This window comes from Uloborus diversus, chromosome 4, assembly GCF_026930045.1.
Source record: "Uloborus diversus isolate 005 chromosome 4, Udiv.v.3.1, whole genome shotgun sequence".
NCBI lineage: Eukaryota > Metazoa > Arthropoda > Arachnida > Araneae > Uloboridae > Uloborus > Uloborus diversus.
The window spans coordinates 81,696,036-81,714,158 of NC_072734.1; the positions used below are offsets into that span (position 1 = coordinate 81,696,036).

The following is an 18,123-nucleotide window of genomic DNA, read 5'->3' on the forward strand; positions in this document are numbered from 1 at the left end:
CCAATTTTTGCAATTGATTGCAAAATAGCACTTTTTGACCATATTTAAGCTAAAGTAGTCGCCTTTGCTTCAAAATAGTAGCAATAGTCGCTTTTTTTGTCACCAGTGGCAGCCCTGCAATAATTAAATGAAATGTAATAAAACTGTGTTGTGACTATTCTCCATTCTCCTCAGTAGATACCATAGCAAACAGGGCCAAGGGACACAGAATCAAAGAAAAATACGATTAAAATTTAGATGTGTACCATCAACAAAAATGGAAGGAGTCTGTGATTGACAATTTGACAAGGAAGAAGGGGACGTAATAAATAATGGGATCCTGTATGCTCAAAATCTTTTGTATTAGATCAATATACTCTTCTAATGTCTTTTTATTTCTATACTTGAACAGCTCAGCATTCAACTCGTCTGCAAAACAGATTATACTTCCTTATTAGAGATTAATTACACGGTAACCATGATTTTGATGCAATAACCAAATTATTGTTTAAATTATTCATTATTTTTAAGAAAGCCGATGAGATTTTTTTAGGAATGAAAAATTTGATGTTATCATCATGCTATCAAAATAACTAAAAATGTATATCCAGAATCAATTTCATACAAAACTCTTAAAAAAATTTAATGTGTGAAGCAATAATAAATGACTAAAATATTTTACTTTCAATATTTCATTACTCTACAACAGGTAGGGTCAGACGGGGGAAATATGGGTCAGAAACCATAACATCTAAATATTTTCTTAAGTATAAAAGATAAAATGTTTTAATTGGCATGGAGTAAGCTTAAATAATTTAGAAATTATTCAAACAATCCCTTTACCTAAATTTGCATTATTGCTTATTTTATTTAAATTAAATGAGTGACCAAGAATTAACCTTGATCTATTCTACCCCAATTATGAGTCACACATGGGGTAAATATGGGTCACCCACATTTTTTAAAGTAATCCTTGTCAAAAGCAATTTACCATTCTAAATTATTGTTTCTTAGCCCATAAAGAGATTTTTTGAGGATAAGAAATTTTATATTTAAGAAATAATTTATTTTAATTGAAATAATTTGATGTTACTCTTACTAGCCGACTACAATTAGTTGTTGCTCTTTGCTCTAAGCCCACAATTCCGTGAAGAAATTTCTTTAATATTTGTATGCTACCTTCAACAATCATGTTTCTCTCAACTGCAAGGTTTTTTCTTTACAATCTCAATTCACTAGACTGAAAAAATGCACTTATTAGATTTCAAATTACTTCTACAAATGTTTCACTAGGACAAATAAAATTTCCAACACCTTGTTCCAGAAAATTCAATTTCTGCTTTTTCCTTGTTCAAATTTTGAGTTAGTTTGCCATAGTAGAATATGTGGCTATCATCATTCATTACAAACTCTATCTGATGTTCAAGTACAGAATGAATTCTGTTGTTGCACCATCTTTTAACATTTTAAAAGAATGAATATTTTTACAATTGCGTTATTACAGATTCTTCCCGCTTTTTCTAGTTGTAATAAACAATTCCAAAATAAGCTCATTTGGCATTTGGGAGTCTATATCCGCTTGTTAAGGTTTTTTTTTTTTTTTTTTTGCAAGCAGAGTTTTTCTTGATGACTACATCCGTGCTTTGCATTTGATTTCTCTTCTGCTTATTTTCCTCTTGCAGTTCCAAGATACAAGATTTGTTATAACTATTGAATTTATCCCCTTACTTGGTACTACTCCAGGGACTCATTAATTTGTTTCTTATTTTGGTACTTGATGTGTGCGATTATTGCATGCTGAAATTATTTATCTTCAAAACTGGAATTGATTTGCTAGCCAAAAGGGCATATTCAGCAGCAATTGAAGATAATATATCATCCAATGTTGCACTTGAAGCATTAAAATTTCTTTTTGAGAGAAAGTTTGGCACAGAAAAGGATAAGTTAAAGTTAATACTGATATTATTCACATAGAAATAAATAAGGAAACCATTTAAAATGTCAGAAAATATACTGACCAAGAATTACTCTGGTGACCCAGAATTACTCCACTAAACTGCAGTATAAATCAGTATACTTTTAATACTCATTATTTTTAAAAAGAAGAAAAAATGTATGTTTGTATGAAAAGCTTAGACTATTTGCTATTAAAAAACAGCACCAACAAAATTGTTCCTTCAAAAGTGTTTCACATACATGAATCTTCAAAAAAAATCACGATTTTCAAAGACAATCTTTTTTGAAGATGTTTTTATAGAAGTGTGAAAACTATTTTTTTTTCTATTATTTACTTCACTGTTGCATTGTTTTTGACTTTGATTGTAGGAAAATTTAATGCACCATGATGATTTAGCATAATTTAGTTTTTTTTATAAAAATATTTAACAGTAAAAAATTGGTGACCATTATTAACCCCGGAAAAAGAGTGACCCAGATTTCCCCCGGGTGACCCTAGTCCTTAAAGACAGTACATTAAAAACTAAAAGAAAAATATTGAACATATTTACCAGGGAGTTGAACTTTCACACTATGTTGAGAATCAGATTTGCATTCAGAAGTATTCATAGTTGCTATGGATGCAGAAGAATCATCGGCAGAAGACGTCTTCAAACCATTTTTATCCATAACATACACAGAATTGTCACTAGGTGGGCTCTCTTCAAAACTGCTACTTTGAGATTGCTCAGAAGAATCAAGTTCCTGTGCCCCAACAGTATCTACAATTTCATTTGGAACATTCGGTTCAGTATTGAAATTGTTGTCTGACACTGGTCTGCCTTTTGATAATACTGCTGCATAACTATTAAGAGTAGAGGAGTTAGAATTCTGAATATCAACTAGGTCATTATTTTCAACTCGAGTGCCCATGATATATTTTATTTCATTGAAGTTACGACTAGAAAAATGTCTTGATTTCAGGTTAAAAATTCCTGGAAAATATTAAATTATTAATAATAATAACAATAAACTAATTAATTGAAACATCATTCCTAACACATTTAAGAGGTAAAAATTAGCTCTTTAAATTATGAGGCACATTAAACAATTTTGCTTGTGCTGCCATATTTGCCCGAAATTACATAGAAACTACTTGTTTGATGATGTCAATGGTGGCTCAGGTTCATGGGTCATTTAAATGGAGGTTCTCATAACAAACTTTGAAATTTAAATATGCAGTACCTGAGTGACCAAGCTTCGCTCGGTTTTAAAAGAATTATTTTTTGTCAACTCGTGTTTTTCTAAGGTTCAATACTTTTTCAAATATACTTGAAAAGCATTACGTTAATGAAATATTAAGGTTCTTGCCAGTCGTTAGAAATGCCTCTGAGAAACGAGAGATATACATGTGTGTAAACTCTTCATTAGTATTATAATTATTTCAGCTATAAGAAGCCGACCGACATCCATCTAGGGAAGCTCTGAGCTGATTGCGTATAAACATTTAACGCACAGTGTTGCCAAAAAAGTAGTTTCTAAGACCAAACATGGCAACAATAAATATGAAAAAATTGTTGGGACTAAAAATGCACCGCGACCATCTCATAACACTAAAGTACCAAACAAAGAAGATCCTGAATGCAATTAAGTCAACATCTTGCTTTAAAATATCTGTTACATTTTTGTTTCTACTACACAACTTTCTTGTCATTAAATAAAAGATTTTGAACTTGGAGCCAATTTTACTATTGTGAAATCGGTTTTTAACCCAATACTTCCTTCCATACAATGTTGCGATTCACGATTTTATCCCAATTATGATTTTCATTTGGAATAAGTAATCGCAGAGTAGTTGGTGACTTTACCCCAGAAAATACCACGTACAGCATGCTATCCATAAAAACTGATGATCCACAAACCACTCCGACAAATTATAACAACAGTAGACTTTAAAAAATATTAACAGTCTCAAGACATATGTTTTTTAGAAATAAAATTTAGACGAGTGATTGAAAAACATATAAAACTATTTGAAGTGTAAAAAAGAAAATAAATAAATAATAAAATAAGACATTCAAGCAATAGTTTTGCTTAAAAAAAAGCCTATTAGCCTAAAAAGCTAATTTCAGCCAAGCCTGGCAACTCTTAGTGAGTTTAAAATTTTAAGCCAGAAGGGACAAACTTTTATTGTTATGGCTGCCTTATGTGTCAGTTCAGTTTTTTTCAAGGCTTAACTTACTTTATATATTTTTTTATGTAAAAATATTGCCTTTTTAGAGAAAAAAATACTGATGTAGATGAACTTAGAATACAAAACTACAATTAAATCCAAAATTTCATCCAAATCATTAGAGCAGTTTCCGAGATACGAATTATATATGTATATACAGTCAAACCTCCCAATAGCGGACACCGTCAGGACCAAAGTTTTTGTCCCTTAACGGGGAGTGCAGGATTCATACACTTTTGGTTAAAAAAAGTTCCCTGACTTTTCCAGGTTTTCCAGGTTGTTTTTTAGAAAACTCCAGGTTACTCGCTTCATTCAAAATTTAAGTTTAAATAGTAATATTTTCAAAATAATTAAAATTGTTTAAACTAGCAATGCAGAAGAACTGAAACTTCTCCCCTTAGATGTAAAAAAAAAGGATTTTTTTTTCCTTTGTTTTCTCTGTCAAAATTTTAAGTTTTTTTTTTCAACATTTTGTTCAAAATTGTTTTAATTTGTTTACTATTTATTGAAAACAGAGTACTTTCACCATATTTTAGCGTTTCTTTGATGTCATGCGTAATATTATAGCGTTTTGCTGTAGTCTTGCAGCAACCTTTTAGTATCCGCTTTTGGTTTACAATACTGCTTTTTATTTTCTTATTAGTAGGTTACACAAAACATACTGAGCAAAATGCAAAGCTAAATTTCAGTATAAATATGATTAACTTGTTGCATCGATCGGCATACCATGTAATGCATAGTAACAAAAATCAACATCCGCCAATCATAGGCCAATGCCAATAATCTTTTTTTTTTTTCACATATTAAAGGACACTTACATTAAAATTTCAAATTTTCTTCTCCAGAAAGTAACAGTTAATTTTCAAAAATTCATAACTTTTTGCACATTTAATGTTATTTTCAATAGTTCACATTAATGTTCACATCCAATTCTGTTTCTGGAAGTTTAAGTCTACTTCCATTGTGCAAACGATCAAATATGGCGACAAAGTGAAAAATTTAAAATAATAAGTAGATTTTTGGCTTTGCAGTATAAAAGTAGTTATAAATAATTAATAATCCTTAAAAAACTACAATAAAAGCAAAATAGTCAGTATTTAACACATAAGAGTCTAAATTAATTAAAACAAAAAAATGTTATGAAGATTAAATTTTGCATTTTTCCAGAAAATAATTACAAATTATCCGGAAAAAAAGGCACAATTTGTGTTGTTTTCAATAGTTTGCATTGCAATTAACATCCAATGCCGTTTTCGGGAACTTAGGCACTTAAAAAGTCTTGTGTACTTCCATCTTGGGAATGACCAAATATGGCGGCTATGCCCAAAAATAATAAATAACTTTTTTAATTTGTCGCATGAAGACAATAAAAAAATAATAAATCTTCATGAAACTACAATTCATTGAAAAGTTTTTTATCACATTTGCGTCCAAGGCAGTGAGGATATAATCTTATCCTTCTGTTTTAAGAACAAAATTTTTCATTTCTCAAGAAAATTATTTTAAATACTAATAATAATAGAAAAACAATTTGCAAAAATTTTTTTGTTATTTTCATCAGTTTTCAATTAAAGAAAACATCCAATTCTGCTTTGTTTTTAAAAACTTAGGCATTTTAGGATCGTATCTACTTTCATCTTGTGAATGACCAAAGATGGCGACTACGTTTCACACGTAGCTAAAATGATTTTCCGATCAAAAAAAAAAAAAAAAAAAAACGATTTTCCCCGATCGACCCTCCCATCTACAGGTTGTGCTTCCGAAGCAGTAAATTGTCTTCTCTCCTGTTGAGTTTGTGCAAAATTCCTGTTCACTTGATTTTTTTTTCCCTTGGGAACTACTGAGAGCCAAAAATGGCGGCTGCTGAAGATTTTTTTTTGGGTCGCCACTTTTTTCATTGCTATAAAATTGTTACAATTTTTTTTAAATACATCGATAAAAATGAAGATTAGATCTCATAAAACAAAATTCCCTGGGAAAAAATTGGGAAAAGAAAAACTTTGGGGACACATTTGGAAAATTCCCTGACATTTTTGACTATGTCATTTTCCCTGATAATTCCGGGTTTTCCCGGAGCGTACGAACCCTGAAACGAACAGAATGTTGTGGCAACCCATCTAAAACTTTAGGCAGTAGAAAGAAATGCGTTCCCCTCACTGACTCCATGCAAGAAAATCTTCGCTCTTTTGGCGCATTTTTCGTTGTGAAAAAAAAAAAAAACGTTCGTTTTTCCATTGCTGTTTTTAAGTGCCAGAGTCAGTTTAGATAAAAATTTACAATTTTTTTCGTGAAATCACAATAAAAAGGAAGACTAGATCTCATGGTACTTAATTCCTTGGGAAAAAAATGGAAAAAATTTTTGGAGGACAAAATTTGAAAACTCCCTGACTTTTCCCTGACATTTTCGACAGTGTCATTTTCCCTGACAATTCCCGGTTTTCCCGGAATTCCCGGAGCGTACGAACCCTGGGAGTGTCTGCTATTGGGAGTCTGAATTTACGATGGCATTTTAATTTTGCATTTTAAACCTACATGTACAGTGTATATTCTTATTTAAATTAATGAGTATTGCTTATATAAGTGAACTTAACTAATAAGTAAATAATCCGCTGAATCTTTCAGGAAAATAAAATAGGAAGGCATTTGTAAATTGTTTCCTCTAGCTGAACAAAACCAGTCAAGCACAATGGAATCAATGTCCTTGATTTTTAGCACCTTTTTTGTTTTAGATTGTAGCAAAATCTGCTACTTTTCACTTAATCTGGCAATACTGTGCCGATTCCTCATCAGCGTCAGGTGGGAACAGAGCCGGCCTTAAGCCGATTAGACCAAAAACTCCCAATAGGGCCCCACGCTTAAAGGGGCCCTGCGGTTAAGTGGCCTGAGCTTTTTCTTTTTTACAAAAAAAAAAAAAAAAAATGGAGTAAGAAAAAAAAAAGAGAGAACAAATTTTGTAACGGAAACATCAGTGAATTGAATCAAGTCCTTTCCTGCATGTCTCATGTCTCCAAATATATTTCTTTCTTTACGCCATAATACAAGACAAAGTCAAAACAAGTAAACAAGATTTCGCGCTTTACAATCGATAAGGCCGAGGGGTCCTTTTTTCCTTATACCCTAACCTTTTATTGTCCCGTAATTGCTGTCGCCGACGTCAAAGGTCAACCCTTCTTACGGAACTATGGGAGTATCTAGTTGCAAAGCGAAACAAATTGTGTGGGGTCTGATTACCATCAGAATCCTTCGCCCGATTCTGGGCTTTAGGCCATTAAGATTTATAGCCCCTATATTCCCGGCTCTGTCCTCTTGTCAACTGCTTCCTTGATTCTGATACTACGGCCGGGCACTTTCTTTCATCATGGGCTATCTCTTACGTTGTTTCGGAAGAGAGCCTATTATTTTACACTTTCGCTTCTCTTTTGTACCAATAAAAAAGTGCGCCGTTGAGATTGGCGTGGCGCTCCTTCAACAAAATGTCTGGAAACGCCCCGCTATTTTCGCTTTCAAATGATTGTGTGCAACAATAATTTTACCATTCACACGTGTAAGGAATTTCCAACCAATTAAATGATTACAAGAAGTCCTCATGTATCTATCGAGTCGAAGTACTGAATCATTTGTCACCTATTACAATTTAGTTCAACTGTCGTCAGTTTCACGCTTATCTTCAAGCAAGCGAAAAATTTAAGGATTATTATTTCTTCAGCGAAGGAATCTTTCCGAGAGAGAGAAGTAAGTTTTATATTTTTCAAAATTTATTCATTCGTTTTTTGTGTAGTACTTATTGATTTGCAAATTACTATGATTTAAAAACAAACCTGCTTTTAAACTTGGTATAAAAACTGGAGGCTAAAACTAAAAATATATTCCGTGTCAAATCAACAAATGTGCAGTGCCAATATGGGGTAGTTCCCAGGAGCGTATTTTTTTTTGGGGGGGGGGGGCTCTCCCAAAGGGGGGGATAAATTAATTTAACTACTTCATTCATTAGTTTTTAATTGAATTCTCTATAACATAAAGAAATGTTTTTGTAATGATTTAAAAAGAACATAAAGCGAGCGACAGAATACATTGAACTCACTGGTTTCGAATACAAGGGACCGATGGAACGTAATACGCGATTCGTTTATTGATTCTTCTTTGATGAAATCAATCAACATTCTTAAAAAAAATGTGTTGACATACGTAGAAGAGTCATTTCAATCCAGGAAACTTTTTGCGATTTTTTAACTTAAAAAAATGCAAAGTGAGAGAAATCACATGGTAGTTTCACCACATGGTAGTTTCAATCACATGGTAGGAAAAACCATAATATTAATAAAAACAGCATGTAGCATCAAAATATTATCTGAACTAAAACTATATTATGGTTTTAAAGTAAATCAGCAACTGCTTTAAAATTCGCAAGTAAAAAAAAAAAAAACCTACACGTTATAAAGCTATGATCTTCTTAGTTACTTATTATTTTATAGTTAAAATATAAATTAATTTATAAAAATTCAAATGTGGTAGGGATTTATTTAACATTGCCATCGTGTTATAATCATCATGAAAATGTTCCTAATTAAAACCGCTAATTTTGTTGCATCTTGTTTGGAGAATAAGACAAATAAATTTATGAAGAAAAGAGTTTTCAAAACGTCTGAAAAGATTATCTGCAATATAAAGTTTTCAAAAAATATGAAAAATGTAGGGACATTTGAATATTCTTGCAGCGGATGATCACAACTCTGTACCTCAGAGCCAGACAGACGTAAGCCCAAAAACTGCGATTTTCCGTTTATTAGTGCATTGTATGTAGATGCCTATTCCGCATCGAGCCGTATGAACGGAATTATTATTATTTTTTTTTTAAAATCTTTTTCCATTTTTTACCAGGGTTAAAAGAGCGCGCGTCCCATCCTTTGCATTCTCCGGAAAAAAACTTTTTCCTCTCCCCTGCAAAATTATCATAATGTCACTTACGTCCTTCAGACTCTGAGATACAAAACTTATGATTGCATTAAAATTTTGCATCAAACATTCTAAAAAAAAACATGCAAATAATACGGCAGATTTTTTATAATATCATTAAAAACGGGATAGTTGTTTTAATTTTTTAACCTGTAATTACAATCTATAACTTCTTTTTCCATCAAAAATTTCACTATGACACTATCTTTCAATTAAGTTTGGAAATGTGTATATTTTATGAAAATATTGTATGTTGTATGTGTATTTGAAAATATAATTTATTTACTTGATAGTTTATTATATATATATATATATTAGTTTTCAAACGTTGAGTCAAGAATGCTCGGGTCAGGGGGAGGGCTAGTTACAAAGTGCAAAGTGGGGGTCTTTTTGGAGGCTAGTCTGTTTGAGGGGTGCGTTATCGCTTTGGGGATGGTACCCCTGGTTGTGGCGATACTTTTAATTGCCAGTTATGTTAATCAAAACATTAGGCAATTCTCGAGAAAAGTGTTATTACTTGTTCCACGTCCCGATTCTTGTTTATTTGTCACCTTCTAAAAGTCCGGATCCCCTAAAAAACAAACTAATCGGCATTTAACACGGCTAAGTAATATTTATTTATGTGGAAACTGAATATTAGTACTAAAATATCATTAAAATCCCCTGTCCTAGTCAATTTCTGTCTTTAATGGCCAGAAAAAGAAAAAAAAATAAGTAAAAACAAAAATAAAATATAAAAAAAACTTTTAAATAGATTTTTACAATCTTCAAGAATCCTAAATTGAAATCTAGCTTTTTTTTATTTTTATTACACGCTGATGCTCACCAAACCCCCCGAAGATTGCTGTGCAATATTATTTGATTTGCAAAGAATTAAATCGTCAATGAAAAGAAACAGATTAAAAACGCGTTATGAGCTAGCTCCCTTTGGGACAAAAAGCACCCCTTCCCCGGGTTTCAAAATAATTTGTACCAACTTACAGGAAGATAAGGGCTAGGAGGCTTCCGAGCATTGCAAAACTGCAGTTGTGTACGTTTGAAAAGACGTTTCTATATTCGTGGTCTTTAGTAATATATTTTGCTCTTTATCTCGGGGCTTGAATTGAGTTGAGCCTAAGATTTTCCGTTAAAATCGAAACCCTTAAAATTTGTGAATAAGATAGAATAAACAAACGAATCGAAAGGACGTAACTATGGCAACGGCAGATAAAGCATCAATAATTTGAATTGAAATGACATTTTACAGGCTTTTGTGATCACTAGGTGCAATGGCAGTTCAAATAACTTTCAGTTTTAGTAGCGCCATCATAACTTTGTTAATAAAATAAGAATTTTGTGTTTAGAAATTTCTATGCTTCCTGATTGGGGGTATTTAACATCAAAGTAAATAGAAAGAAAAATGTACGACAGTAATAAGCATCCTTACTCATTATGCGTTACTTTCAACGTTATTGTGCAATTATGCTCTTTTAATGCTGATATTAAGTGAACCATTTTTTGTTCATAACATATGTAAATTTTCAACAAAGATAGCCAATTTTTTTTGTCAGGTGAAATACACCAAAATATCATTACCATCCAGCGCAAAATTTAGAACATGTAGTGGGTAATGATAAACTGAGGATGAAATGATATTAAGTGTGGTATCTTTATCTTTACTAATAATAAAGCTGAAAGTCTCTCTGTCCGGATATATGTCTGGATGCTTGTGACGCACATAGCGCCTAGACCGTTCGGCCGATTTTCATGAAACTTGGCACAAAATCAGTTTGTAGCAATGGGGTGTTCACCTCGAAGCGATTTTTCAAAAATTCGATTTTGTTCTTTTCTATTCCAATTTTAAGAACACTTTCTCGAGCAAACTTATCATAAAATAGACGAATAAATTACCAAGTTATCATAACGTGGAACCGTAACATGGGCAAGCCAATTGGCGAGAAATTCACCATACATTATTTGTAAATATACGGGCAAACCAAAAGACCTTTTAATTTTCTACTACGGGCAAAGCCGTGCGGGTACCATTAGTTTCTAATATTTCAGATGATTGATTTCTTTGAAAGGTTATTTTTAAACTTATGATGTTTTATGCTGTAAGTCGAATCAGAATTCTTTTAAAAAAGTAACTGATGAGTATCTTTAAAATTTTTGAATACCTTACACCTTTAATGTTCTTGCTTTGACTTTAGATGATGATTTTAATGAAGCATTGATTAATCAATTGATAAATTAAAACCAAAATTCAAGAAAACGAAGCAAAAAGTTGCAGAATGGCAATTGTTTTTTAATTTAGAAATTTAACCTTCAATATCTCTAAAATACCTGAAGATGTTTTATGAACTTCTGCAGTTTACAAAATTACTGTTTGACCACGGATTGTTTGGAATTGGCAAACATCCAGTTAAGGCGACTCCATCTGAATAAGGGGGAAAATAAAAACTTGATGCGCATATTCCGCTCATTTGAATGTGACTCTGCTTAATTTAGAGGCTAACATACATCTGCAAAAGCTGGCACCCCTGAAAACTAATAGATGTGTCCATTTCCGCGTGTAAACCGGATGTTTGCCTTTCCATACAATCCGTGGTTAGACAGTATATGTCTTGTCTTTCCAAAAAATGCCAAACTGCATCCCTTGTGAAAATTTTTAAAAAAAATGAAATTTTTCGAATGCGAAATACTTTTTTTGAAAAACTGCCAATTTATATATATGCACTTTAAAATCATCTTCCAAATAATTAAGACAATATTTTGTTCCGGTTAATATGTGGAGCTTTGCGTCCTCTAATTATCACTCTTAAACTCATTAGCATATTTTGTTTTCACGGTGAGTTATTTAGTTTTTTTGCATCTCGGCACATATATCTATTTTATTTTGAACATTTACTTTCTTTCACGGCAGCAGTAGCCTGTGCTGAAGTATACAATACATTTGTTTAAATTTGTTCTAAAAAGGTTCCATATTTGTTGATTTTTAAGGATTCTGTGGCTGCTGTAGCTATGAATAAAAGAGAAAGAGATATTGGAAGAAAGTATTTCAGTGGCAGTAAAAAAAGAGCTTTAGCCAAGGCAAAGAGAGCGGAAGAAGAAAGGGATAAAGGTGCATTAGATAAGTTTTTTAGTAAAACTACTTCAGAAAATGCGCAAAACCAAGTTGAAATGCAATGGAATGAAGAAGTCACTACAGAAGATATCCAACTTGAAGAAGCAGCGGAAGGTAATGAAAACAGTAACCTATTTAATGCTAGTCATGCTGAACTAGACGAACAAGTAAACATAACAATCAACGAGTCTGCCAGTTCTCCTGAAATAAATGGAAATAATTCAAATTCAAAGTTAACCTGTATAACGGAATTAACAGATGATCCAGCAACATGGCCAGAAGTAATTAGTCACTTCATCAGGGATTGTTTGGTTCGGAAGGGACCGCCAACAATTGCCACAGAGCTTTTTCCCAAGAATGCAAGCGGATACCATTTTTCCAAATTTCACTGTAAAAGGAAATTGCCAAATGGAGAAGTTATAGAGCGTCCATGGCTTATATACTCTTTATCGATGGATAGAATATTTTGCTATTATTGTAAACTTTTCGATAATACACCAAGTGCACTTGCTACAAGTGGCTTTAATAACTGGCCAAACATTCACCAAAGATTAAAAGAGCATGAAAACTCTAAAAAACATTTGCAAGCCATGCTTAATTGCTGTGAGCTGCAACAGAGGTTATCAGTTGAAAAATCAATAAATGAAGAAAGAGAGAGACAAATCAGACAAGAAGCGCAGCGATGGCGTAAAGTTTTCGAACGTCTGGTAGCGTCTGTACAATTCCTAGCAGAAAGAAACTTAGCATTTCGAGGATCCGAAGAAAAGATAGGAGAACAGCATAATGGGAATTTTCTTGGCTTAATGGAACTGCTCGGAAAATTTGATCCCGTTATGCAAGATCATCTAGAAAAAGCTCGGAATAAGGAAATACATGATCACTACTTGGGGAAGCGAATCCAAAATGAGCTGATCAGCATAATGGGTCAAGCTATTAAAAGAGAAATCCTAATGAGAATTCAAGCTGCAAAATATTTCGCAGTAATACTTGACTGTACTCCCGACATTAGTCATCAAGAACAAATGTCCCTAGTAATTAGATATGTAGCTGATGGCTTGCAATCAAATGTTCCCGCCGGAGTATATGAACATTTTATAGAATTTTTAGTGGTTGAAAATAGTACAGGCGAGAATTTGTATAAAACCCTTTTGCATGAACTTGAAGTATTGGGTCTGGATTTTAAAAATATCCGCGGTCAAGGCTATGACAATGGTTCAAATATGAAAGGACCCACGTTAGGTGTACAGGCAAGACTTCTAAAAGAAAATCCACGGGCGTTTTATACACCATGTGCATGCCACAATTACAACCTACTTCTTGCAGATATGGCTAAAACGAGTGCAGGAACTCTGACTTTCTTTGGAACTCTTCAGCGTATTTACACTCTTTTTGCATCATCTACTAAAAGATGGAATATTCTTAGAAAGCATGTTACAAGTCTCTCCGTAAAACCCCTCTGTGAAACACGATGGGAATGTTGCATGGAAAGCGTAAAAGCTGTAAGGTACCAAACAAGCGAAGTTTGTGATGCCCTCGAAGAATTATCAGAAACTACTTCTGATGCACTCTCAAAAAGTGATGCTGAATCTCTTCTTAATCAGATGAGAGATTACAAGTTCTTGGTCTCTCTAGTTTTCTGGCATTCAATACTATTTCAAGTCAATTATGTCAGCAAAGAGCTGCAAAATGAATCAATCGACACTGCTGAAGGGCTTCGCTCATTTCAAAAGCTTTGCGATTGGCTAAAGGAGTATAGGGAAAAGGGATTTGAGGAAGCCTTAGTTGATGCCAATGAAATTGCAAGTCAAATAGATGCTGAGTCTACATTCAAACAGGGTCGTTTACGTAAAAAAAAGAAATTTTTCGATTATGAGTCTACAGATGAACCTTTACAAGATCCAAAAACATCTTTTAAAGTGAATTGTTTTAACCTCCTCATGGACAAAGCACTAAAAGCACTTGAGTCTCGATTTGAACAGCTCAAAAAACATGAAAATTTATTTGGATTTTTGTACAAATTTCAGGATTTATCCAAAGAAGCCTTAAAAAAATGTGCAATAGACCTCGAAGGGGCATTAACAGAAATCACGTTAATAAAACAAAACGACGAAATGAAAAGTGTAAAAGTGTCTGATATAGATGGACTTATGCTTTGTGAGGAAATGGAGGCACTGAAACCAATACTACCGACGGGAATGCAAAACCCTATGAAAATGATGAAGTTCCTTGCTTTGAACAACAGATTCACTGCTTTTCCAAATTTATTTATTGCTCTTAGGATTCTGTTGACAATTCCAGTAACTGTCGCATCTGGAGAGAGAAGCTTTTCCAAGTTGAAATTGATAAAAAATTATTTGAGGTCATCAATCCAGCAGGAGCGTTTAAACGGTTTGGCAATTATGTCCATCGAACCGGAAATAGGCAGACATTTAAACTTTGATGAAATTCTGAAAGACTTTTCAGAGCAAAAAGCTAGAAAAATAACATTTTAGTGTAGTAAAAGTAATTATACAAAGGATACTTAAAAAGAAGAATTTAACTGTTTCTGCATAAACCATTTTTCAAGATAATGATGTAAAATTTATTTTACCACATGTTCCATACCTCAGCAATGTTTTCTTTTATCTAATCTCCGGTTGTAATGAAACATTTGTAACAGCGTGCCATCGCGCCTTTTCGAGGCCTTTTCCATACTCAGTTGCATCCTTGAACCAACACACTAAAGTCTCCTCACCCTTCGTAGTCACTTTCATATTCCGTAATGGGGCATCTAAGTTGACTATAAGAACTTGTTTGCTTGAAAAATTTAAAACGGAAATTTCAACATATCCCCCCTATAGCCATAAAGGAGTTCCCAAAATTTCCAAGATCAGAAGTTTTTGCGAGTGGTAACCCACTGTCTATCTACGATGCGTAATTCCATAACAGAGCAAAATGAAGTAAGTTACATTTTAGTAAATAAGTATTCACACAAATAAACTTGTAAGTAATGAAATTTGCATATTGTTTCTGAAAAGCAGCCTTGATCCATGTAATATAGTGATTGAAATAATTTTTTAAAAGCAAAAATTTATTAATTTTTTTTTTGCACCTTTTTTTTTTACAAAAATAAATAATTAAATTACAGCAGGGTTTTTTTTTTGGTAGAATATTGAGATTTCTTCTTAAGCAAAATTTTTTACTCAGCAAGTATGCAAAAATTTGGGTGACATTCCTCTGAGAGTAGACGAGGGGGGGGTGAAAATAGAAACAAATCAGAAGAGGGCCCCGCCAAAGTTGCTTCCAATCGGGCCCCGCAACCTCTAAGGCCGGCTCTGGGTGGGAAAGGACGCGGCGCTGACGCTTGTCTCCCAAAATCTGTAGGAAGGGGGAGGGGATTCCATTAAGTTGCACCAGAGTATTTTTTCTCTCCCATGCAAACTGATAAAGCAAGGTACTGTGTAAAACGAGAAAGATTTTTTTCTTCCGTTTTTTTGCTGGAATTTTGTGCATGAAATGAAAACAAAACTTTCATACGCTTCGACTAAAAAGTACAACTTGAATGGCTCCTGTTTTCGTAGAAAAAGGGGCGTTAACCCTCTTATCGGTACTGGTTAGTCCCAGAACGTCGTAAAGGAGTAGAAAAAATGCTTGCCACAAGAGCAGTGCTGAGCAAAAGCTTACCAGACACAGAAAAATAAAACGAAACTCGGCTGATTTACTGTCTGCTAATGGGAGTGTTTGCTAACGAGGAGTGAAATACAACGCCTATCTCAAGAGGCTGGGGATTCAAAAACTGTCTGCTAACAGAAAATGTCCGTTAAGGGAGGTTTGACTGTATTTAGTCACAAGAATTGCTCGTTTAAAGACATAAGATATACAAAGTGACTAACAAGTTGTTTTTTTTTCAGGGGGGGGGAAATAAATCAGTAACATTTTAACAGAGTTTGAGTATCAACGACGGATGCAAAGGAGGGGCACCCCTCCCTTGAGGGTCCCTGCTCTAGCAATTTTTTCGGAATTAAGGTCCTAAAACGAAAGTGACTATCATTTTTCTACCTAAATTTTCGTGAAGACCATTCTGTTAATGCATTATTTTTGCGAAAATGGAAGAATAGTTTTTATATCGCTATCATGATTATTTTTTATGATGGGGGGGGGGGGCAGGGGCATCGCACCAGCATTTTCTTCTGCATTGAGGTCTAAAACGAAAGTGAAGGCTAATCATGATATTACGTAAAGGAAAGGAATCTGGTTCGAATCTCCCTTCCGGAAACTTTTTGCAAATGAAGTTCCAAAAGTCAATTTTAGACATCTTTTGGTGATGTTTGGTGATGGAGTTTATAGGTCTTCCCTTGGGCATTTTTCAAAATTTAAGCTTTAAATACGTGATTGTAGGCATCTCAGGTAGTGTTAGAGGAATGAATTCAGTTACTTTCCATCGGTAATTTTTGAAAAATGTAGCAGAATTTTAGACGACTTTTGACGACAGTAAGCATGGTAAGTTTTGAAAGATTTCTCCAGAAATATTACATAATTGAATTTCTAAAACGCAATTTTAGAATACCTTGATGAACAGAAAAGGAAAGAAATGGGTTCTGGGCATATTTGGCGAAATCTCTAAATTTCAGCTGTTTTAAATAAAAATGATGTAGTAATCCTCCCCCCCCCCCCTAGCAGGTGTGAATAAAATTCATAGCAAGAGTTAAGGTGAAAAACAATTGTGTCCTCCTTGAAACTTTTCTGGATCCGTACTTGTTGAGTATGCAATGATCATGCTTTTTTCAATTAATTGTAGAGTTAGAGCGCTTAGTCCCTATTTGCTTTGCTCATAGTGCTCTTTAAAAATAGTATTTTAATGACTTTTATATACATAAAAATTATAACAGTGAAAGAGGCAATATGTACCTCCAACAATGCTTGATGTTATCAACTGAATTCATTTACCATGATAAAATGTGTGCTTCATGCTTAGCAAAAAATTTAACTGTGACCCAAATATCAAAAGATTTTGATGAAAAGCAAATATAGCAACTTATCTACCTTCTATCAAAAGCAAGAGGAAGTTCTACAATCAGAAGAATATGCATGGTGATTTAGAGGTAAAAATTGATATTTCATCAAACATGCATGGAAACACTCCAGACTTCAAGTTGGGGGGGGGGGGGGGGGTATCCCAAATTTACCAAAATAAACTTTAATTCCTTCTTGTATAGTACAATTTGAGCATTCACATTTAATGAAGAGGACATTAGGCGACATGAAAACAAAATCATCGTTAAAATTTTAGCACGGTCCCCAAATTAGCCAAATCGTCGGACAAACCTACAGAATAAAGAGATTTTCTGGAGGTCACAATGACCTCCTATCAGGCCCTTGATGAACAGGTGAATATGTACCACGGTAGTACTTATGGCAACATAGGTCCCCCATTCATTCGTCAGTACTTTTCATACTATGGACCAACATAACATAAGCATAACCAACATCTTAAAAACTAAACACTTTTACAAATGAATTGATTATTTCGGAAAGGGCATAAGTCCAACTTATGCAACTTTTCAGGAATCAATAAAAAGTGATTATTTCATTCAGAAATGAACTAAATTCTACGAAACTTTTTATGACTTATCTAGCCACAAGTAGGATCATTACCTCACTTTAAATTAAGTGTCGTTTCATCACTGAAATTATTTTTTTTTTTTTTACTTCGACTTATGCCCTTTCTGCAATAAATATCCTGAAAGACTAGTTTACAATGATGAAAATGTAAATCAAGTGAAACAGATTTGTTTTAAACTGATTTATGATAGTAAAAAATAATAGTTGGTTCTCTGTTTAACCACGCTCTATTTAACGACGGCTTTCCACGGTCCCAGATGGTCCACTACAGTGTTAAAAGCATTCTATTTAAGGACACTTTTTACTTAAGGACAATTTT

General features: G+C 33.5%; 1 protein-coding gene across 5 annotated transcripts in view; it reads right to left on the reverse strand.

Moving 5' to 3' along the window:
• The window catches only part of LOC129219761 (traB domain-containing protein-like), a 60,338-nt gene that overhangs the window by 32,173 nt on the left and 10,042 nt on the right, over window positions 1-18,123 (reverse strand). For 3 of the 5 annotated variants that reach the window (XM_054854055.1, XM_054854056.1, XM_054854057.1), the window contains one exon: window positions 2,487-2,909. In XM_054854055.1, the coding sequence (XP_054710030.1) occupies window positions 2,487-2,909 (423 nt within the window). The remainder of the gene's footprint in view (window positions 1-2,486; window positions 2,910-18,123) is intronic. The other 2 variants (XM_054854058.1, XM_054854059.1) reach the window with 1 other exon arrangement.